Below are 23640 nucleotides of genomic sequence, written 5' to 3' on the forward strand. Positions count from 1 at the left end.
TTACACATATAGGAAAGGAGCAAATGTTACAGATACAGGAAAGGGGCAAATGTTACACGTACAGGAAAGGGGCAAGTGCAGCATCGTGCACACCTGTGTGCCCTTCCCTATGTTCACACCTGTTAGCATTTTCCCCCATTTGCTTTACTTCTCTGCCTACATACTTATATGTAGACAGATAAAGACTGAGAGAATATGTTTTTTTCTGAAACATTTGAAAACAGATTGCAGACATCATGACCTTTCACCCCTAAAATTCTGTAGCCTAGGAATATGGACATTCTTCTACAGAAAATGCCATGATCCTTCCCCCCAAAATTAACAATCATTCTATATTGTTTGCAGTCCATATTCAGATTTCCCCAGTTGTCCCAAAAATGTCCCTTACAGCTCCCCTTTTTTTGATCCAGAATCTAGTAAGGTTCACACAGTGCATTTGGTCCTGATGCCTCTGTAGTCTCTTAATTTACAGGAGTGGCCCTGCCTTCTGCTCTTGTTGTTTCTCTCACCCTTGACCTTTGTGATAAGTCCCGGCTGGTTGTCTTGCCCGGTGTCGCATAATCTGGATGTGTCTGCTTGTTTCCTGCACGCGTGGGCACGGATGTACGAGGGTGGCGCCGTGTCCACTTGCATCATCTTAGGAGATGCGTGGTGCCAGTGTGTTTACTGTTGGTGGTGCCAGCTTCCATCATACGGTGAAGGTGGTGACAGCCAGCTGTCTCCATTGTAAAGGTGCCTTTTCCTTTTGTGATTAGCACATAGTCTGTAGAGTAGTACCTTGGCACAGTGCAAATCTCCTCTTCCCCAGCATTTCATCGGTTGGGCCCTTTTCCAAATCTGAGTGGCGACTGTTGTAGTCTCTTGCTTTCTACATGTAGCTTCAGCTCCCTCTGTTTATTTCTTTAGAACCATTAAGCATCCTTATTTTATATACAGGGATGCTTTGCTCTGGGGGCCTAGTTCTGCTTCCTGTTGTTTCTTTTTTTCTTTTTTTTCAAACAACAGACATTTACTTCTTGCAGTTCTGGAGGCTGGAAGTCCAAGATCCGGGTGCCGGCAGAGCCGGTGTCTGATGAGAACTGGCTCCCAGTGTGCAGATGGCCGTCCCCTACTTGGGTCTGCTTCCTGTTGTTTCTGATGGCTTCCCCTCTTGGAGCCTTGTTCCCTTGTTTGTCTTTTTATGCATTTTGGCTACAAGCCTGCATTTGGTAGGGTTTTGTCTGTGAATTCATTGAGGCCTGCATTGAAGGTGGGCTCCTTCTGAGGAGCCGTTCACAGACTGAAGCTTGGGGAGCCCCAGGGAGGTGTGAATTCGGGCTAAACCTGAGGGCTGGCGGTATGTTGGCGCCTCCAGGTGCAGGTTTAGTTCCACTTCAGTCTGACCCTGAGCATGTAGCCCTGTGGGGGCTCAGCTTTATGGGGATGCTCCCATGCGATCACCCGCCTTGGGAGGTTTACCTGTCCTCTGCAGAGGCCCTAAGAACCGGAACTCTGGTTACCGGTGCAGCAGCGCCCTCAGGGCGACAGCCAGCGTGGGCTCCACAGGCCTCAGGAGGTTTGACTTTTACTTAGTATTTGGCTTCTGACAGTTCCGGACTCTTTTTTTGCCAACTTAGTCGTGTAGTAAGGGTTTTGGTAATTTCTAATGAGCATTTTTAGCTATTTTGAGGGGTAGGACCAGTCAGGGCGTCCGTTCAGCGGGAAGGCAGTGCCTCCCTCTCTGTGCTGGTTATGGATGCTCAGGGGCCTTGTGGGCCTGGGGGAGCTGGTTCTTGCACTTGCCTGGCACTCACGGGCCTGGGGTCCTGCTCGAGGTGCTCTCAGCACCCCACGTGGCCCGTCCTTGCCCTCTCACACGCACAGTGAGACAGGACCCACTGGGCTGGGGAGTGCCTGGCGTCTCTGGGTGGTGGTCCCTTCTCTGGCTCATTTCTGGTGCTCTTTGTTGAGTTCCAAGCTCTTCAGGGCCCAGTGTTCCTGTTGCAGTGAAAGGAAATGACTCCATGACTTGAGTGCAGGGCGGGTGCGGGGGGCTGGCTGTGGGATGTGCAGCGCAAGAACCTCGGGTAGGGACCTCTGGACTTCAGGTACCAGCCCCTCCCCTGGCCCTGCCTCCTGTGCCTCTTGAATTGCATGGTTCCGTCTGTGCTGCTGCAGACCCCCTGCGCTGTGGCAGGTCTTTGCCAACACCTGGTCCTTTGCGTACAGGGTCCTGCCTCCCAGAGAGGGGCATCCTCGGATTCCTGTGGCTGTTGCACCTGCCTGAGGAGTGTGTGCCTTGGTGGGAGGGTGAGTGCTGGTGAAGCCTGTCCCCGGCCATCTGTGCACCTTGCTACCTGGGGCCCTGGCTGCCCGCTGCTCCCCACACCTGGGGGAAGGCTCTGGTCCGCTCTCCTGGGGATAGCCCTGAGGCCTGCTGGGCTGCTGCTGCTGAGATGTGACATAGGGGGACACTGTTGTCATCTGTGAGCTGAGGGCCTGTGAGTTTTCCGGGGCATTTGTAGCACCAGTTAGAAAGGCTGTCAGAGTTGTGCAAATTGTGCCAGATTGTCTTTCTTTTTAATTTTGAAAAGAATGTGTCTCACTTTGACATCTCGAAATGCAGGCGGAATACGAAGTTGTGCTCTGTGGATTAAGTTTCGTGTTTCTTTGCCCTCTGCGAGGAAAAGCCCAGTGATAGGCCAGGGCAGCCAGCAGCGGGCGGCTGATAGTGCGCATCGGCCTTGCGCAAGGGGCCGCGGCCTCTGCTCCGGGCGGCCCGGTGCCATGGGAGATAGGATAATGTGATTATTCTCAATTAGATTAATAAAGAATAATTAGATGTCATAAATCAAGTAATCATGGGATATTGTCATGGGAAAAATATGTAGCTAGAATTAATTAGTTTTCAAATAAAGCGTTTATTTTAATTGCTTGCAATGATGGAGCCCTTAATTGCTGATGCATCATCTTGGCCTGAGCATTTGGGTTGTTGTAACAACGTGACGGGTTTGTTCCCTACAGTTCTGGGCAAACAATAGAGGAGAACTAGGTTTCATCACCTCAGAGCGAGCCTTGTGCTGCTGAGGTTCTGGAAACTCCCATCAGGCCGCAGGCAGGTGGCAAGTGTGGGCTGGGCTTTGGCTGGCACTCCCCAAGGCCACTGTGCTGTCTGTGTGTGTGCGCATGCGTGTGTGAGCTCGTGTGTGTGTGTGTGTGTGTTCCCTGTGTGCGGGTGCGGTGTACCAGTGCACATCAGGCTTGCGCAGTGGGAGCCTGTGCGAAGGTGGCCTGGACTGAGAGTTGGGGTGCCCCCCATCCTGGACTGGGACTTTTTGGCTGGGTTGAGGTGCTTTTGCGGGGTCTGCATTCTTGGGTTTCTCTGAATCTGGGGTCTGCAGCCCTGTGCCATCGCCGACCAACTGGTCTTACAGGGCAGGCACAGCACAAGTAGGCAGTGCCTTCTGAGGGCCCAACAGCTGCTCCTCTGAACTCGTCCGCCAAGCCAGCCTGCCCAGTGATAGCCACTGCAGGATTAATGGCCCTGGCCTGGCAGTGTCTCCAGGTGGCCTTCCTGTCCCCCGCCAAAGCAGAGCCATGGGTTGTGGAGCAGTGTGGAGGGTCCCTGTGACCCCTGCAGGAGCCCATCCTTGTGTTTACGAAGAGTCAGTTGGCTTTTTGTCAAAGGTGAGAGAGGCTGTTAGGCTGAAAACGCTAAAAGAGAGAGAAAGAAGCAAAGGCTTGGCCCTTTGAAAGCTTGACCCAGGGACCCCTCCTTGTCTCTGAAACCTCATGACAGAGGTCAGGTCTCATGCTAGAGTGGCCACCTATGGGTGCTCTCTCCAGTCAGGGTGACCATCCACCCTGGAGTCAGAGACAGTCAGTCCTGCAGTGTCTGCTCAGGGTCCTTAGGATCTGGGATCCAAAACTACATCCACTGCCCTCATGTGGGCTGGGCCTCAGTTGGCCTGGGTGCTGGCAGCGGCCTCCCACCCATCCCTGCAGCCTGGTCTTCCCCGTCCTCCTGCTCAGGCCCCTGTGGTCTCCAGGCTCCAGTTGCTGCCCACCCTCTGCTTTCTGGGTGACCTGGAGCCCCCTGGGAGCTTGCAAGGTCCCCAGCTGCCTCAACAGTGGCATTTCTTAGGAGTTTTGAACCTTTCGCTGCAGTCAAGCTGCTCCTGGCTCTCTTCTGAAGATAGACGAGCAGGAAAGGGCCTGGGGTGTTTTTAAGCGGGGGAGGCACACGGCTTGGCCTTTGAGGGCACAGCTGAAGCAGTGTCCTGGACTGGCCGTCTCCTTGAGAAGCGCACAGCTCTCCTGCCTGTATGTGCCTGCCTCAGCCTGCAGCCCCCTCCTGCGCTGTCCTCCGTCCTAGGCCTGGAACGCCTTCTAGCCCCTGGCGTTGTCCTCAGATCAAGGCTCCCTCCTGGAGGAATTTTTCCTCTCTTCTTTGCCCTGTGCTTTTGCTGCCACAGCAGGTGGGCAGGTGGCCTCCTCCCTGCTCGGTGTGCAGCTGGAGGTGGGCGAGTTAGGGGCTGGCCCAGAGCCCTAGCACTGTGCCCCCACCTGTTGCTGTTGGTCACTTCTGGCCCGGGGCTTCCCCTGCCTGCTGAGCGCAGCCATCCCTGCGTGTCGCATCTCTGATTGCCTGTGGGCTGAGGTGGTGAGAGGAGGCTGGGGCCTTGTGGGGACTCTGCAGGGCTGCGTGATTGGGGTAGGCCCAGCAGGGACACTGGGAGGTCTCTCCTTTGGGGTGGGTGGGCTCCAGCAGGCCTTAAGCACAGGATTAGTGATTTGAGGAAGGGCCTCTCATCTGCTGTAGCAGCCCTCCGGGAGCAGCGAGGTGGCTCGGTTCCTGCCTCTTGCCATACATCGCTGCACCGGCCACTCAGCTGCTTGGGGTGGGCTCGGGAGCTCTTCGGGCCTGAGTCTTAGGGGCTTGGGACATCTCACGAGACTTTTGCCTGCCTTGGTTTCCCCATCAGTAAAGGGGTGCTGCCTCCTCAAAGGGGGTCTACAGTGATTAGAAATTGTGGGTACACAGCCCGGGACCATGTAAGGAAGCGGGTCTTCTCTGTCTCCCAGTCCTGCTCACTCCTGGGGCACCCTCAGGACCCCGCACACCTCGTCTGTCCACTGGTTCATCTCTTCAGCCCATACTTGCTGAGCAGGTGCTGTGTGCCTGGTGTCCAGTGCTAGGCCTGGTGCTCGGGGGAGCAGGCCAGTGTGGGACCTGCTCCCGAGCTTGCTGCGAGGCAGAGGTGAACAGCACATCCTCTGCAGGAAGGAGAGGAGATGGGGCTCAAGACTGGGGGACTGGAATTGCCAAGAGGGCTAGTCAGGGAGAGCTCCCTGAGGGAGAAGCTGGACAAGGCCTGGACAGAGGGCAGGACTCAGCCAGGCCCGGACTCCAGGGTGTGCATAGCCCGGGCAAGGAGGACCCTGCCCCAGGCAGCGTGGGACAGTGCTACTGTGGCCAGTGGGGCTCGGGGAGCCAGAGGGTGCAGCTGGGGGTGAATTAGAGGCCAGCGGAGGGCTCTGTGCAGGCAAGTGCGGGCGCTCCTGTGCCCACCCAGGGATGGCATGGGTTGGGAGCAGAGTGGTGCCCCTTGGGTGGAGAGGTCAATAGGCAAGATTGAAGGTGGGGGGTGGTGTCCAGGGAGGCTCCTGCTGCCTTTCAGAAAGATGAGAGCTGGGCCACTCACTTGCCCTCTCTTTTGGTCCCCAGGTGACTGCACCCCCACCCGCATGGCGGCCCCGCCGCCACCAGACCCCCAGTTTGTCCTCCGAGGCACCCAGTCAGCAGTGCACGCGCTACACTTCTGCGGAGGAGCCCAGGGGCAAGGTCACCCACTGCTCCTCTCTGGGTGAGTAGCTGCGGCCCCAGCCCCACCCCAGGGCCTGGCCCAGGGTGAAGTCGGGGGCTGGGCTAGCAGTGAGCCCAGTGCTCGTTTGGGGTCCTAGTGGGCTCGGGCTGCCCGTTGACACACTGTCCCCTCGGGCCTGGCCCCCTCCCAGTAGAGACGCCATCCAGTTTGCACTGTCAGCAGCGGCCCGCCCTCCCTCTCCAGAGAAGCACGCCCCGCCCCCTGGGAAGAGGAGCACATGGCACTGTACCCTTAGCTCACCTTCAAAGCTGTCACCTAAACTAGAAACCCGAGCAGCCGAAACGCTTGGTCTGCCTACTGTGTGGCGTCCAGGCCGCCCCGAGGAGTGTGCTGGGCCTGCCCGCCCACCGCAGCACCGCCTCCTGAGCACACACTTGTGCTTGTCTGAACAGGTCCCTGAGTGGGCTGGTGCACATCTGGAGCCTGCAGACACGGAGAGCAGTTGCCACCCTGGATGGCCACGAAGGCCAATGTGTGACCTGGCTACAGACACTGCCCCAGGGGCACCAGCTCCTCAGGTGGGTCTTGGTGGCAGTGAATGCAGTCCTGGAAGAGCCAAGTTGTGGCCTTTGGTGGGAGCCAGGAGCTCTCCAGTGGAGATGCTCATGGCCTCCCCGAACTGCCTGCTGGCCCCACCTCCAACAGCAGAACAGAGTGTGACCTCTGTCCTCCACCCATCCTGAGGCCACGCAGCCCAGGTGTGCTGGGTGCTGGTCACTGCCTCTCTAACTACTGTGCTGTCCCAGCAGGTGCCCACTGAGAGGAGCCTGATGAACGCACAGGACCACCCTGTCCGTGGCCTGAGCAGAGCCCGCCCTGGCCTGCCAGGGCTCCCCAGTGGCAAGAGCTGGGGCCTGTGGCTAAGCTTGAGGTCTCTCCTTGAAGGAGCCTCAGCTTCTCTCCCACAGGCACCTGGGCCTGGGTGTCATGACAGCCTCTCTACAGAGTGGCCTTCTCCCTGGCCATGGAGCCGCTTTCCCATAGCATGACAAGGACTGGTGGCCAGGGTGGCGCAGATCCTGATCCTAAAGCTCACACAGGCTACTTGGGACTGTGCTCCACACCGCCAGCGCGGCTACCTCCAGGGGCACTGGAAGTGCCACTCGGGTGCCCAGGTCTGTGGCACAGGGCTGGCCAGTGCAAGGTGAGCAGGAGATGCTGGTATTCCCAGCAGAGGAGAATGTGTGCCGAGGCCACATAGGGCCCAGCCTATGAGTGTCAGAAGGGGCCACAAGGGGCTGGGAAGCAGAGCAGAGAGGGGATGTGTCCTGGCACTGCCACTGCGGGCTTGTGGAGGTGACAGGCTGAGGACTGCAGGTGAGAGTGGGCCAGGAGGCAGCGGGAAGGGGCAGGTGGGTGGGAGAGCAAGTTGGGAGGGGCTTCCCTCTTCCCAGGGGGCAGGGGAATGCCAGGGCAGGCCACAGCCCGGAGGGCATGCAGGAGCCAGGGGCCCACCTGGCTGCCGAGTGGGCCCTTTTCTTGGGTGGTGCTGTCTGCTCCCTGTGTGGGGATTGCTGTGCCAGCCCAGGAATCTGCCAAGTCAGAGTGCTACTTTCCTGACACCATCTGCCCCAGAGCTCCAGGACTGGCCTCTTCTGCTCTGGACTCAGAGCCTGGACATCCGGGCACTGTGGAGCCCAGTTACGAGAAGAGGAAACCTGCCAGGCTCCCACTGGTCTACAGAACACTTTTGTGCCAGACTCATGCAGCTCCCCACCCTGAAGGTAGCTCACAAATGACTAGGGGACCGAGGCATCCGGGGGCTAGTGGCCCTTGATGTGTTTGCTTGTAGAGCCCTTGCCAGGCCTTGCCTCATTCCTGGCCAGGCTGGCCCAGACGCGCCCCCGCTTGGTGTAGAGGGCCCTCTGTACAGTGTTGGTCTTTCCCAGATTGTCAAGTAGAGGTCATAATCAAATACCCCACTAAGCACTTGGATCGAGAGTTGCCATTTGTAAGTGTTCCTCCTGTGTTTCCAGCCCAGGTGCAGGCCTGGTGGGGATTCCTGCTGCATCAGGGCCTGGGCACCCTCGGCTGTCCTCCGGGAACCCATGGCAGCAAGTGCCTGGGTGCCTGATGCCCAGATCTCAGGTTCCACTCCTTGGAGAGCCAGGCCTGATGCTGTGTGGGGAGGCAAACTCCAAGTGTGGCCTGTGAGTGATTGTTTGATGGCACCTCCCCTTCTAGCCTAGATGGCTCTGCAGTAGCCTCGATCCAGGCAGGGCCTGTGGGTCAGGAGGTCTGCGGTGCAGACCATGTAGGTGCCTGGAATGCCCAGGTGTGTGTACATTGCACTAGAGGCCGCACGCCCAGCTGTGTTTGGATGTCAAGTCTCTCCAAAGTGGCCCTTGAGAAGGGAACGTGTGCTTTCATGTCAAGGGGAGGCTGGAGGACAGAAGACGGGAAGCCAGGGGCCCCAGCCCTCCCCAGGCTGTGCTCAGGGCTTCAGGAAGCCTAGGGCTGCCCTGCAGACACCCCTCAGCCCCACCTGCACCCGAGGACGCACTTGTGTCCGCGACAGCCACCTGGTGAGTCTGTTCTCTACCTTTTTTATTTTGAGATGTAATGCACTTAGAGAAAAGTGCCCAGAACAAGTCTGCAGAATGGTGTATTATCATGGAGTGGACGCCTGCGCGCCCACTCCCATCAGGAAGCAGAGCACTGGCAGCCCCCAGGAGCCCCTCATGCCTGCCCGGCCACCCCGTCCTTGTCCTCGGGAGGCAGCCCCTCGTGCCTTGTTCTTGCTTCACTGTTGAATGTGCATCTCCAAAAGGCATAGACTCATTTTGTCTGTTTCTTTCTTAACTTAAAAGAATGGAGCCATGTGGAACAGCGTCCTTTGCCTCTGATTCCTTTACTCAGCTCTGCCTTGGCAAGATCCCCGGTGGTGTATGAAGCTTTGTCATGTGGGCTCTGTCTGTGTGGTATCTGCTGGATGCGCATGCCCAGATTACTTACCATCTACTGACTGTGAAGATCTGGGTTGTCCACTTGGCGCTGTGAAGGATGCAGCTTAAGGAGACTCCCACGGGGTCTCATAGTGCCAGGTGCACACACACGTCTGCAGGCTTGACCCTGTGCCCATAGATGGGTGTCCAGGGCACAGGGTGTGCACACGTTGGGTGGCTTGGAGGCCAGACTGCACTCCCCGGTGCAGCAAGAGTGCCCCCACCCCACAGGAGCCCGAGCCCCTGGTGTGGCCTCGTTTCTGTTTTCCTGACCACTTGATGAGCAAGCCTCATCTGTCCATGATGGCCAGTTGGATAAATTCTCTTCACTGCCCATTCTCTACCGGATTGGCTGCCTTTTTCTGATTGGGTTATGAAGTTGAGGAGTTCTTTTTATAGTCTTGGTATGCCAGATATTTCCATATCACCAATTGTTTCTCTAACACGCACGTGCATTTCCCTCTCTTGGTGTTGTCTTTTTTTTTGATTTTTTAAATTTTTTTTAAAGATTTTATTTTTTTCCTTTTTCACCCCAAAGCCCCCCAGTACATAGTTGTACATTCTTCATTGTGGGTCCTTCTAGTTGTGGCATATGGGACGCTGCCTCAGCGTGGTTTGACGAGCAGTGCCATGTCCGTGCCCAGGATTCGAACCAACGAAACCCTGGGCCGCCTGCAGCGGAGCGCGCGAACTTAACCACTCGGCCACGGGGCCAGCCCCTCTTGGTGTTGTCTTTAATGAGCAGAAGTGAGTCATCTTGGTAAAGTCAGGTCCGTGGTCTTCCCTTATGGCTCCTGCTTCTGTGTCTTGTGAAGGAGCCCTGGCCCCAGGCTGTGAAGCCCCTCTCGTCTCCCAGAACTTCATTGCTGTTCCTTTTCCTCCACCTTTGTCTGGAATCCACTATCAGTGCAGACGAGGGGTCTTTGTTTCCATAAGGACACCCAATGCTCCCATCTTCCCTGCTGTCATTTCCCTTCCAAGTTTGGCAACATCAGCATCCAAGGAAGTGGGACAGGGAAGGCGGTGGTTCCTGGGCAGAGGTGCTGGAGCAGCAAGCCTGCGGCCAGAGAAGCAGAGTGATGGGGGACAGGGTCACAGGTGGCTGGGGAGGTTGGGAGATCAGCTACATCACACAAGCAAGTTCATCGGCTGAGCATGTCAGTAAATATCTTGAGGATAATAGCAGCCGGATTTTCCTTGTCAGAGGAGGGATCACAGCCTGAGAAGGAGGAAGGAGAGGAAGGACCCCCAGGGCATCAGCATGAACTTGTGGGGTTTTGAGAATATTGCACAAAGATAGGTACAGAAATATTTGTGAGTGTGAGGTGTGTGTACGTGTGTCAAGTGTGTGTGTCAGGTGTATGAATGTGTAAGGTGTGTGTGGGGGGGTGAGGGGTGTCTGGTATGTGTGTGTGTATTTCCTGGCCTTCTCTGCCGAGAGGGCCTGTGATGGCAGCACCTTATGACAGTGAGCACGCCAGCGCCCAGATCTTTGTTTCTAAACATCCCTCTGCACTGGAAGGAGCAAGGATTCCTTAGAGAAACGGCTGATTCTGGGTCTGGAGTATATTACTGACGGACACGTGTCAGAAGAACTCTGAACTAACTTGAAGGGATTCCCACTGGCCAATCTGAGATGGTTTGAGCACAAAAATAATGAGAATTTTGCATTGAATAATATAAGAATGCATGTGTCCACACCCATAGGGAGAGAAGGAACAGCAGAAGGGAAAGCACATTCTTCAGCAGGATGGCACCTCGTGAATGTGGAAGATGGACATAGGGAGTTGCCTGTTAGCGGCCGTGAAGGCCTGGTTGACAGGTGGGCAGCATCAGTGTGTGCCAAGGCAGTGGGCCATTTGAAGGTTAGGATATCGGCATAATATCAGAATGTCTTCTGCACAAATATTCAGCAAACAGGGAGTAGTGACTTTGCAGTGGACATACCTGGCAGGCGCCTGTTGACCAGGCGACCAGGGTAGACAGTTGGCATCATGTGCCTTGGTGCAATGCACTGAGAGGGTGCTGTCCTTCCCAAACGTGGAAATGTCACCCTAGGGATCAAAAGGCCTCCTTTCTCTAAGAGTGCCAAGGACACGAGTGACGGCAGGATGAGGCCTGTCCTGGTCCAGGGGGCTAATGAAGACTGACAAGCATGGTGTGGGTCCGCTAGGGCCCAGAGCAGGTCACTCCAGGACACACTGCAGGACCAGTGGCAAAGTGCGGACAGGCTGTGGGCTGTTCTGGGGTTGCCTTGCCCCTGGAGGGGAGTGTGGAGGTGGCGAGGTGCACACTGGACCTTCTAGGAGCAGGGCATCAGGGCAGGAGAGAATGTGTACATTAGCAATTAGGGAACTAATTAGGGGACAGGGTGAGGCATGGGAGCAACTGGTCTGTGAGTTAAAAACAAATTCAAAATAAAAAGTTACTTAAGAACAGGCCAGTTCTTTGCTCCTGGCACGGCTGCCATCTCGGCCGTGAGTCAGATGCCTTCCGTGTGTGAGCACGTTGCTCAGCGCCTCCTCTTCCTTCGGCTCCGTCCGTCCTTGTGTTGAGAACGCCGTCACGTCTCTCTCCTTCGCTGCCACCCGTCTGGCTGAGGCCTGCTCTCTGGCGGAGCGCCGCGTCAGCCCTGCTCCTCGGGAGTGCCTGGGGGCCTAGTCCTGTGGATGCCCGGGCGCGTTTCACATCAGCTTGGGGGCTCTCTGAGATGGAGCTGAGGCCTGGATTGGGACTGAGCTGCTCTGGGGAGCCTGCGGAGAGCGGACATCTACACAGCACCGCGTCCTCGGGGGCCTGGCGTGTTATGTGCCAGGGCAGGTCTGGCAGAACACTGCTGCACCACCGGCTCCTGGACGCCAGGCCTTATGAGGGTTCTCCCATCTCCCGCCACTGTCCTTTCTGCTCCAGGCTCCACCCACTTGTCCCATGTCCTCAGTCCCCTCTGCTCTGTGACCAGTTCCCTTTCCCTGTTTCTCATGGCCTCCACCCTTGGGGAGAGGGCTGGCCAGGAGTTTTGTAGAATGCCCCTCATGGGGGTTTGCCTTGTGCTTTCTCAGGAGTAGATGGGGTGGGGGGCTTTTGGAAGGAGACCCGCAGAGTCAAAGTGCCCTTCTCGTCCAGAAGTCCGTGACATCCATGGGACTCGTCTCTGGTGAGGGCCACCTTGGTCGCCTGGGCTGGGCTGTGTCTGCGTGTTTCCTATCTTCAGGGATATTATCTCTCTGCTTACTGGGCTCCTTGGCAGTGAGTCATTGGGTCCAGCAAGGACCTTCCTCAAGGGACGAAGAATTAAGAATTAGGGAGGGTCCAAGGATGTGTGGTCTTGTGTTAGGGCCACCGGAGTGCTAGTAAGCGTCTGGGGGAACCCCTGAGGCTGTGCGTGTGTCCTCTTTCTCCTTGGGCCTGCCCTCTGACTGTCACCTCCTTCTGTGGGGTCTGCCCCTGCGCTCACTGCAGGCTTCTCAGGGACTTTGTTTCCCACACTCCTCCTGCTGTATTCTTGGGTTATAATCTCCTGCTGCCATTACTTATGTTATTGCTCAGATTGTGCCAGCTTTGGAGCCTGTGTCCTTTGGATATGCCCCCATCCTTTATTTTATTTTTCAGAGTATTTCCTTACACTACAAGATGCTCAGAACTCATCTTAGTTTTTCCCCACTTCAGCCTTAGACTCAGACATTTCTCCAGAAACCTCATTCCTGTTTTTGGAGAAAGGGGTCAGGAACTAGCCCTGGGCACTGGGTGCGCGCATCGCTGCTGGGCCGTTGTTGCTTCTAGGTGTTCTTGGGGCAGCCTGGGGAATACCTGTGTGGGTATGAGCCACGCTGCACACACACCTGTGCGCATCTCTATGTCTGTCTATCTGTGTATTTGGATAAACATACTTTCATACTGACGTTTCCGATGTGAATCCAACACCACAGGCTCCATTCTTCTCTCCCCAGGCTTCTTTGTGACCACTTTCCGTGACGGGGAGTAACCTGCTCTCACTGCTTCCGTGCCCCTCTGGTCAACCTGCTGTCCACGTGAGGGGTTTCAGAATTGCTGACCTGCACGCTTGTGAGAGCAGACTTACCAGCCAGAGTTCTAAGTGTCACATGGTTATTTTGTCTTTAACTTTGCAGTTTCAAGTGGACCTACTTTTCCCAAATTCTATGGGCTGGCTCCTGTCTGCCCTCCCCTTGGGCGCAGTATGCCCTGCTTTTGTCATGGTCTGCAGTCTGTCCTGGGATCCTGACCTCCTGGTTGGTTGACTTTTTAATGTATACATGGTAAAGCTCACTTTGTGCTGTAGTTCTGTGGTTTTGATGGCGGCCCACAGTGACGTATGCGCCACCCCAGGGCCACCCAGGACAGTCGGCACCCTGCAGAGCCCCTGTGCTGTCCGCCTGTGGGCAGGGCCCCACAGTCCTCTGTCCCTCCATCGTGCTTCTCCTAGAGTGTCACACAGAAAGGGTCATGCAGCACTGTGGCCTTTTGAGCTAGCTGCCTCCATTGAGGTTCCTGCAGATTGCTGCGTGGTGCTCATTCCTTCCTCCTGTTGCTGAGTGGAATTCCGTGGTGTAGACCATTTGTGATCTAGTCTCCTCTCCAAGGGTTGTTTCCAGTTTGGGCAATTATGAACAGAGTTGCTGTAAACATTCGTGTACAGGTTTTTATATGAATGTAGGTTTTAAATTCACTTGGGAAAATACCTGAGGGTGGGATGGCCAAGTTATCACAGTTAATTCACAGACAGAGGGAGGGAGAGAGAATGGCAGGAAGGCCACAGGAGGCAGCTTGCGGAGCGTGCGCCATGGACCGCCCTGGGCTTCAGTCTGCAGTGCACCCCGGGATGGGCCGTGAGCACATCCTGGCAGTGGGCATCTTGGATGCAAAGCCCTTCCTTGGCCAAGGTGCCCCCACCTGATGACCTGGCCCCAGCCATGGCCCTCTCTGGAAGCATCCCCTGCCTCCTTGTGGCCTCTGGCCGGCTATGGCGTGCTGACATCTGTCCGGGTGGCGCACAGCCCGCTCACCAGGAGGCTCACGCCCATCCCCTCTTGGTTTTGGCAGCCAGGGCCGGGACCTGAAGCTGTGCCTATGGGACCTGGCAGAGGGCAGAAATGCTGTGGTGGATTCCGTGCGCCTGGAGAGCATCGGCTTCTGCAGGGGCTCTGTCCTGGCGAGGGGCCATCAGCACTGGACGCTGGCCGTGCCAGGGAGAGGCAGTGATGAGGTGAGCGCCAGCCCACATGGCCCTTTGTTCCACGAGCTGCTGGGCGCTTGGTTTCCCTTAAACTGGCATGCTCATCCTAAGCACCTGGTTACAGGAACGCACTGCCCATGGCAGGACCCCGAGGAGCAGGGGCAGGTATAGGTCTGCCTGCTGGATCGCAGCTTCAGGGGCCTCAGGCTGGGTCTTGGCCTGGTCACCTGAGAGGTGCCCTGGTGGTAAAAGGAAGGAGGCTTGGGGGTGGGCCGGCGTCTGGGAAGCCCTGGCAGCTGGCACAACACAGCACAATGGACAAGTGTCGAGGCCCGAGGCCGTCGGGAACACGGGGAAAGACTACCCACACAGATCCTCAGAGGACTTAGGGGCGGGCACGTGTGGACGGAAGTCCCAGGAGGCCAGCAGGAGGTGGTGTGGGAGAGACGGAGGCCCTGGTTAACTTGAGGGGGGCCCCTGAGCCAGGGCAGCAGGGAAGGGTGAACTTCGGGGAAACAGAACTGGGCCCTGGAGCGAGAGGCCTCAGGCAGGACTGGGATGCAGGAGTAAGAGCTGGCACCAGGGTGGCAAATGCAGTACAGAGGGGCACAGGTGAGTAGGGGAACATCAGAGGGTGGGGCTCCCAGGGGTGGTGGACGTGACCGAGCCTCGGAGGTCTCTGTCACATGGAGCTCAGGCCAGAGCAGCCAGCAGTGGTTGGTGGCAGCAGACTGGTCAGGCTGCAGAGTGGCATCTACACGCCTGGGGGCAGAAGGGACTGTGTCCACCAAGAGAAGCAGTGCCCAGGACTTGGAGCAGACGGGCAGGAAGCCAGGATGGGGTGTGGTAGAGGGCGGAGGCATGGCTGGATGTGCCAGCTCTTGGAGGAGCTGAAGGGAAATCGAAGAAGAAACCACGAGGGCAATTGGACGGGCCTGGTGAGTGTGGGGCACAGACGCTCAGGGGCAGGGTGAGTGTAGGGGCCAGGGTGCCAAGTGTGGGCGGGGGCTGGGGGTGCACATGGGCAGGGGAGGGAGCCTCCTGTCTGCCACCCACTCCTGTGCTTGCTTGTGCCCCTGTTGGCCCCCAGAGCCTGTGCAGCAGGCGGCACTGGGCAGGGCCCTGGCCCCGTGCACATGGTGAGGTTTGGCCCCCGCCCAAGAAGAGTCGTTTGTCTTAAAGCAGATTCAGTTCATAAATAATGAGAGAGAACAGGCATTTATTTGTTCATGATTGCGTTTAAATCACCAATTAGGAGCTACATACACTTTTCTTGCCAATTTGCCAAAAACCTGTTAAAAGTTTTATTAACGTGAAAAGAGAGGGCTGTGCTCCCTCCCGGACGGCAGGAGCTGGGCAGCGCCCGGGCTTCCTTCCGTGCTGCATGCCACAGACACCGGCCCGGGCTTGAGCCAGCTCTTTCCGCTGAGGTCAGGGTGCTGCATACTGTCCTCCACATCTTGGCCACCCCAGGCCGCCCCGGCTGTTCATGTCCCTCTGGCCCTACTCCCAGGGCCTCGCCCCTGAGACCATTCATCCCCTTTGCTCGAGGCTGTTTCTAACCAACTTCCTGGCCACAGCTCTCCCAGTGCAGGCAGCATGTGTGTTTTTCAGAAGCAGCCAGTTTGGGGACCTTGCATATCCTGGGAAAATAGCTGTTTTCCATGTTCCCACCTGGAATCTGCCTGGACTGGGCCCTGGAAGAGCCTCACTGGCCTGTGCCCAGACGGTGCCTGCAGAGAATATGCCCCCGCTCCACCCGGCTGTCTGGGTGGCCACACTTGCCCAAACCAAACATTTTTCCTTCTGGAAACACAAGTTGCAGTTGAGTGCCAGATGTAAAGCATGGCGGTGTCTGCAGGAGGCCCCAGCACAGGCGCCAGGGCCCTGTCAGGGCGCAGAACTGCGTCTTGGACCCACAGGGCCCGGAGCCCACCCGTAGTCCTCAGGCCATGCATGGGCTCCTTGCTCTCCTGCACCTGGGTTGTGGCCCTGGCTGCTGCCGCCCACACTCCCTCCCACAGCGCCTGGCTCTGGCTCAGGGCTGCCCTTGGTTTCCCCTCGCCCTCTCTCTTCCTGGCCAGAGCAGACTTGCTGGGCAACTCACCCCTGCCTGATCCAGTTGGCCTCACACCACTCCTCACTGCCCCCAGAGGGGTATTCCTGAGCCTGCAGATGGGGACAGACTGTCCCTCATTGACCCATGGACCTGCATGCCAGGCCATCCAAGGTGCAGGCCTGTGCAGACTGTGTGTCTGGTGACTTCTGTGTCCTCCGGCATCCCTCTCCCTGTGGCTTCTCTTCCCGCCACCCAGTCAACATCTTGAAACCAGCCCATCCTCCTGATGTGGTGACAGAAGGAAGAGATCTCATTGTAGGAGAGCTGGCACTAGCATAGTCCACATCCTCCAAGACCGTCCCTCACAGCACAGATATGGGCCAGCTCACGGGGCCTCCGTGACGCTGCCATGCATGCAGCTGACACTTGCTGCTTTGCCCTTGAACAGGCTTGGGTCCCTGATGCATCAGACCAAGAAGAGCGTGTCTCTCTGCTCTGTTGGGGGTGCTGGCCCCTGGGGTGAGTGTGCCCCACGGGTACTCCCCACTCCCCACAGCTCTTCTGCGGTCCTCCGGCGATAAGCCTGTACTGGGCCGATGTTTCTCACTGCGGAGACCAAGCGGGAGGGCTCCAAGAGGCCATCTACCTGCCCTTGGTTTTTCTTGTTACTTCTGGGCCATGCTCAGTGGCCACTGCGCCTTGGTTGTCATGCGCCCTCTCTCTCATATTTCTTGTCGTCTCACTAGAGCTTCTCCTTGAGCGTTTTGCTGTTCTAGGGCCCCTTCTAGCAGTCTCTTCAGGACATAAGAACTGCTCATGTCACTTGGGTTCTTTTCTGTCTCTTTGTGGGCAGTGAGGGCCAAGACGGCTGCTCTTGGTGTCGATGTGGCCTCGTAGGCCTCCTGGTGTGTGCTGTGTGCTCCTGTGTGTGCCCTTGGCGGGGGCCCCAGGACTTACCCTTCCTGGGTAGCGAGGCTCTCCCCTGGTGCTGGGATGCTGGGCAGCTGGGCAGCTTCTGGTGAGAGCCCTTCCCAGAGTGTGCCCACGGCCCCAGCCACAGAGGTGCTGCCTGGGCACAGGGGCTGGCCTGGCACAGGGCCACAGCTGAGAGGGCCAGGCCGTCCCGCTGGCTTTCTGCCCTGCCTGCAGCTGCCCTTGGACACGGCCACCCAGCACACATGTGGTGGATCTGGAACTCAGACCCGGGACTTAACTCTGGGCCTTGGGCAGGTTCTCCTGGGGTATTAGTGAGAGCAGCGAGGCTCAGACACACACACTTCAAGTTCCCCTGGAGTTCTCCTCACTGGGGGTTCTGTGTTCTGGATGTCAGACAGCAGGCCAGCTATCTCCTTGACGTCCCCAACCCCTCCGGACCTCAGGCTCCTTGTCTGCAAACCAGAGGGTGCCCCACGTTGGTGGGGGTGAGGCATGGCTCCAGGTGGCTGCACGTTGTGTTGTGATGTTACTGGTAGAGCGCCTCTCCCCAGTACCTCTGGGAGCTAAGGGCCGCCGAGTGTCCCCACTGCCGAGCGGAGGCCCCGCTTTGCACAGGATCCCCTCTCCTCCTCCACGCTCCGCAGGAGGGTCGCCCTTGTCCCCACTTGATGGATGAGGGAGCTGAGGCGCTAGGGATTCAGATGGCTGGAGGCCCAGTTCCAGTCTGCAGCACTCCAGTGACCCAGCCTGCTCCTCGCAGCCTCTGCCCTGCCTGCGGATGGTGCGGGGCGGAGCCTGGCCCAGCTCAGGTGGACAGGCCAGGTGTGAGCCGGTCATGCGGGCCAGCTAGGCGCGTCTCCCAGCCCAGGCGCAGGAGGGCTCTGCAGCTGCATTCAGGTGACACAAAGCATAGCCATGAGACCCGGTATAAAGGTATGGGGACAGGTGGCTCCAAACAGAGCTCCCTCGTTGCCCATCCTGTCCCTTTGGAGGCATGGTGCTGGGTCCGTGGTGTCCCTGTGCAAGCTCTGTACCATCTGATATGCCTGAGACAACTCAGCCGCTCACATGGACAGCCGACACCAGCAAGGGGAAGCAGGCTGAGGTCGGGAGAATCAGTGAGCTGAGTCAGGCCTCCTGCTCATGGAAGAGGTAAAATCCAGAGGGGCCAGCGATGGCTGCCAGGTGATAACGCTGGTTAGAGGGACGTGCCGGTCACTCAGGAATGACGTGTGCATTTCGCAAGGCCCGGCAGTGCCCAAGCCCACGAGCCCATGTGGCCTAATTAGGAGTCTCGGCTCCTAGGTTCCTACAGGGAGAGACAGAAACTCGTGGCAGCCTTGGCTAATCACCTTAAAAGTCTCTTGTTTGTATAGCACAGATTCGACTTGGCATCAGCCCAAATCAACTTGTTTTCTTACTGTCAGGTTCAGATTCTGGAGATGCCATCCAAGACGTCAGTGTGCACCCTAAAGCCGGAGGCAGATGCCAAGCCGGGCATGCCCATGTGCCTGGAGCTGTGGCAGGTAAGGCGCAGCACACGCCAACCACGCCCTGCCAGCCACGCCCCCCGGGCCCTGAATCATGCCTCATTCAGGATTTGGTTGTCGGCAAACCAAAGGGGCAGTCAGCCCCGGGGAACGTGTGCTCCCCGCCTCCCTGCCTCCGTGTCCTGGCCGGCTCCTGCCGCCTCCCTGCACTGCAAGGGCAGTCCTGCAAACCACCGCAGGCTCTGAGGGGCACCCCTGCCCATGTAAGGAGGGACGGCAGGGTCAGCTGAACTGGCCCCTCCTGGGGAGGACGCGGCCCCCTCCTCTCCACACACCCATCTGCCATGCTGCGTGGGGCTGGGAGGGGAGTGCTGACTACCTCTCCAGGCCTGCATGGCCCCTGCTTGCTTTGGATGAATTTCTGTTACTTCTCTGCCTCGTAGAGACAGGAGTGGGCTTAACATGTGACTTTCCCTGCAGCCATACTTGGAATCTCTGGTCCACAGCCATTTCCTTCTATCTCGACTGTTCTTTCTGATTAGGGAGGGTCTAATCTGATTAGAGAGGCATCTCCTGGGCTGGCAGCAGAAGTCTGGGGGGCCAGGGAGGGGGTCACAGTCTTGAGTCCTGGCAGAATGAGTTTCAGCCCCAGGGTCAAGCCCCAGGCCCGGGAGGGATGCTCGCGGGCCCACCTGCCTCCACCTGAGGCCAAGCCCTCCTCAAGGCCAGCCCCCACCCCAAGAAGGCAGCCCTGGCTCAGCATTCGCTGCACTCCTCGGGGCGCTCATGCCTGGGGCAGGAGAACAGATGGTACAGCAAGACTGGGGCAGTGTCGTGGCTGTTGAGATACCATGGTGAGCAGGGCTCAGGGCTGTTTTGCCAGCTGTGTTGAGTTCAACAGCACTTTCCGAGAGCCACCCGTACGCCAGGGGCTGGAAGAGGTGGTTCCTGCCTCATACCCCACCACCCCGTGAGTCCTTCCTAGAACCAGACCAGCGGCTGTGTACGTGGAGATGCACACATGGCGACAGGGCCCCCAGAGACCCTGCCCCAAGCTTTGGTCCCTCCAGGAACTGGCCCTTTCTTGTAGTTGGTTCTCCCTGCAGTTTCTTAGCCAAGAACATTCCAGATGGAATTTGGAATCTCTGATCAGCCAATCCTACAGTGTCCTGCTGCTGCAGCCTCTCAGAGAGAAGCCTGGGGGCTGGGGACAGAGGAGGTGGGGCCCTGAGAGACTCACCTGAGTGACGGAGCCCCTGGCGCCAGCAGGTTTGTGGCAGCCACTTGGTCGGGACGCCCCCGGACCCGATGCTGTGGGCGATGGTGTGAGGCTCACAGGTCCCAGGCAGGACGGCAGCCGCGGCTGCATCACTTGTACTCTGTCCCCTGGTAACACTGTCATTGTGTAATCATGTAAAAATTCCAGCGGAAGAATGTGTAGAAACGGGATGTACAAACTTGTTAAGGTAATTAATATAGTTGACAGAAGGACAAATCATGTTTTTGTTAGTTGATATAGATCCAGCGCAAAGCGTTCTGTTAAGAAAAGTCTACATTAGTGTGAAATGTCCCTTTTTTTCTCTCCAAACCTGAAGGTCTAGGTTATAATTTAGTAATCTGAGTGTGGCAGATAGCCTGACACAGTATTTTTTCTGAAACATTCAGATGTATTCTTGTTTTGCTCCTCACGGTGGCTGACCTGCATGGTTGTGATGATCATGTGAAAAGGTCAGGAAGACCATTTGCACCAGGCCCAGAACAAGCTGCCAGCCCCTGGGCCTCAGGCCCCTCTAGTGGGCCCCACCAAGCCAAGGGCCACGAGGTGCTGCGGCCAGGGCCTGCCTGCTGGGAGTCTCTCTGGGCACTGTGCCCAGAGACAGGAGGGGACACACAGTGAGTCCTTGTGGCAACTTCAGGTTCTCGCCCCGTGGAGCTCAGCCTGGCACCAAGGGCATAGCCACCAAAGGCCAGAGGCCACAGAAGCACTGTCCTGCCTGCAATGTCTGTCGCTGGGGCACCACAGGGACCCAACATGCCAGGAGAGAAGCTAGAGGGGCCCACAGCTCGGGTGGGGAGGAGCAGCCAGCCGGGGCCGGGGCTCAGCATTTGGGCCCCCTTGGCAACCGCAGGGTGAGCGCCTGCAGGCCAGTCCGGCTCCTGCTCTGGCCACCCATGGCACCTCAACAGGGGGGCAGTAGCGTGCAGCCCCTGCACTAGCTGAGGCACTCAGAGCCCAGAGACCACAGGCCCCACATGGGATTGGGCTACAGAGACTCACTGGAACCGATGTGTCAGCACCCAGAGGAGCCCTGGACACAGGAGGAACGTGCCCGGGGGCCGGGGCCGGGCTGGGCCTAGGCAGCATGGAGGGGAAGCAGGTGACACAACAGAGCACTGGCCCAAGGGGAGCGGACCCAAGTGGGCCCCGGAGAGTTCCTCACAGCCAGCCTGTGGGGTGAGCCTGGCAGGGCTGGTCCCAGGGCCAGTGCGAGCTCCTGGCCCTCAGCCTGGCCCGCGTGCAGATACACTCACGGAGGGAGGCCCTGTCTGGAGAGGCATGGCTGCCCACAAGGAGCTGCTTGGGGAGAGGGCCTGACCACTTTTTAAAGTCCTCTGCACATTTTTGGAGAAAACCATTGTAAATAACTTTATGCTGCACACTTAATTTCTGATCAGATGATCTGAAAAATGCCAAAAGGGAGCTCTTCTCTGTTACAAAACTACAGGGAAAGCGCAGCAACGCTATCAAGGCTTCTGCAGGGAGGCCGGGTGGAAGCAGGGTCTCGCCAGGTGCTGTGCACATGCACCTCTCAGGCTCACAGCCGCTGGGCCGTTCTCCTGACTGCTCTTCCAGGTGGCCGTGGGGCCGTCAGCCTAGCAGCGGCCCCAGGGAGGCACACAGGCTGCCGCGGCGTCCTCTCAGGAGCCTCACTCCCTTCCTTGGACTCCTCCTTTCTATTGTCTGTGTGAACGTCTGTTGTCAGCGGAGGCCCTGAGTGGACCAGCCATTTCCAGGGACGTGCACGAGGCGGCTTCCGGACCAGCTCTGGCCTGGGAGGGTTCGCTCTATCTGTGTGCGTCTTGGTGGCCGTGTCCTCCCCATCCCCTGGCACAGCCATTTCCTCCAGATCAAGGAGCTGATCTGCTTCAGGCTTCCCTGGCTCCCATCCTGGGGCCCCGTGACGCACACCACACCCCACAGCCTCAGTCTTCCCTTCTGATGCACAGAGAAAGCCCTGCTTCCTTGGGTTGTTTGAGGACGCAGAGTCCACTCGTGGACTCCCCTTCTGCCCCTTGGCGGGCAGAAACACCCGCACAACTCAGGACTAGGAGCTCCTGCAGGCGGGTGAGGAAGGCCTCTGTGGTGCTGTCGGCCATGTCCAATGAGGCCCAGGTACTCTGCTCAGCGCCAGCCTTGCCCGCGGACAGGGGACCATCCTCCAGGTTGCAGGTGACTCAGGAGGCAGGAGCCCCACAGGCTCCCGTTCTCAGTGTTGACCATCCAGAAGCTGAGGGCCAGGCCCAGCTGGAGCTCCCTGAGGCCCAGTTGAAAATTCTCCGAGGAGGGGATGTACTCAGCTATTCCTGACACTGGAGTGACGCCCACCCCAGGCAGCTCGATGGGGAACAGAGACAAGTGAAGGGTAGCAGGCAGCGGCCACCACCCTTGGTGCCAGGGTGACTCGGAGTCCCACAGCGCTCTTTTTCTGGAGTTGTTGCAGAGGCCAGATGAACGAGGCGCCTGCCCAGGGAGCAGAGGCCTCTGACCCACACCCTCATCCATCACAGTAGCTCAGGCCGGCGAGAGGGCGGCTCACAGCAGTCAGCGCCGCAGCGCCGCACCAGGCTTGGGGGTCGGGGGGCTTCTGCAGTGACGTTGACAAAGCACAGAAAGTTCATTTTTCATTGAGATGGAGCTCTCGATTTTCTTTGGCTGGCGGTTCTAGACAGGTGACCGGCCCCACCAAGGTATGGCCACAAGTCTCAGGCCTGTGGAAAGGAGGCAGGAGGACATGCAGCACCCTGCAGTGGTCGTGGTGAGTGCCCAGCAGGAGCAGTGGCACAGCAGCATGAGGCAGGGCTGCGCCTGGGCTCTGTGCCCTCTAGTCCCCATCCTCAGGGGGCCCCAGCAGCACCCGTGCTGGCCCTGTGCTGACGGTGTCCGCCATCAAGGGGGCGTGCAGAGCCTGTGAACTGCTACTGCTGTGTGGAGAACACGGGAAACAGGCCCCGGCTGGGCCGGCCACCTCTTCAGCCCTTTCTCCCCCAGTACACACCAGGACCCTTCGGGAGCTGACTGCTGTGCTGTTCCCTGCAGGCCAACTCCAGCCCCCGCCCGCTCCTCCTGGCTGGCTATGAGGATGGATCGGTGGCCCTGTGGGACGTTTCCGAGCGGAAGGTGTGCAGCCGCATTGCCTGCCACACAGAGCCCGTCATGGCCCTTGACTTTGACTCCCAGAAGGCCAGGGGCGTCTCAGGCTCCGCAGAGAAAGCGCTGGCTGTCTGGAGCCTGGATGAGCAGCAGGCCCTGCAGGTCAGTGCGCCAGACCCAAAGTGTCATTTATCCTGCTTTGCACTAACAGTCTGATAGGCTGAAACAATATTTAGGCATGAAGAGGAGCTGTAGCAGATCCCTGGCTAATTAATCACTCTGCGGCGGGTGCCGGGCGCAGGAAGAAGGGGGCGTGGGCGTGTGGGGCTGCTCGCTGGGTTGGCTTTCTCTCAGACCTGGGGTTAGCGGCAGTCACGTCCTGTCCATCTAGAGAAGAGGCATGTAGAGTCCAGGAGTGTGCAAGCCCATTTGCAAAAACTCAGAGGAATTTGGTCAGTAAGGAACTGATTAATCAAAAAAAAACCCAAAATGCAATGTGGAGAGATCCATGGAGTCACGCCCCTGTGGTGGTCTGCGAGCCAGCCCCAGGGAGGCCGTTCCTCACGGGCCGCAGGGAAGGGGTGAAGAGTCAGGGCAGAGGGAAGTGTTGCTAAAAACCTTCCCCTAACGTCCTAGCGGACTTTCCCATCCGTGTGGCTTGCGAGCTCCTGGCGGCCATGTCTGAGCCTGTGCCCGGTGCTCAGCATGGAGGGGCACAGCCACATGCTCAGCCCTGGGTGGGACGGAGGCGATGGAGTTGGAGGTGGGGACTGTCCTGTC

General features: G+C 58.0%; 1 protein-coding gene across 6 annotated transcripts in view; it reads left to right on the plus strand.

Moving 5' to 3' along the window:
- Positions 1-23640, plus strand: part of GNB1L (G protein subunit beta 1 like) — a 58377-nt gene that overhangs the window by 21319 nt on the left and 13418 nt on the right. For 3 of the 6 annotated variants that reach the window (XM_070628072.1, XM_070628070.1, XM_070628073.1), the window contains 5 exons: positions 5708-5846; positions 6260-6385; positions 13871-14033; positions 18426-18524; positions 22807-23022. In XM_070628072.1, coding sequence (XP_070484173.1) covers positions 5728-5846; positions 6260-6385; positions 13871-14033; positions 18426-18524; positions 22807-23022 — 723 coding nt within the window. In that variant the 5' untranslated portion in view covers positions 5708-5727. The remainder of the gene's footprint in view (positions 1-5707; positions 5847-6259; positions 6386-13870; positions 14034-18425; positions 18525-22806; positions 23023-23640) is intronic. The other 3 variants (XM_070628074.1, XM_008542680.2, XM_070628075.1) reach the window with 1 other exon arrangement.

Source organism: Equus przewalskii, chromosome 7 (genome assembly GCF_037783145.1).
Source record: "Equus przewalskii isolate Varuska chromosome 7, EquPr2, whole genome shotgun sequence".
NCBI lineage: Eukaryota > Metazoa > Chordata > Mammalia > Perissodactyla > Equidae > Equus > Equus przewalskii.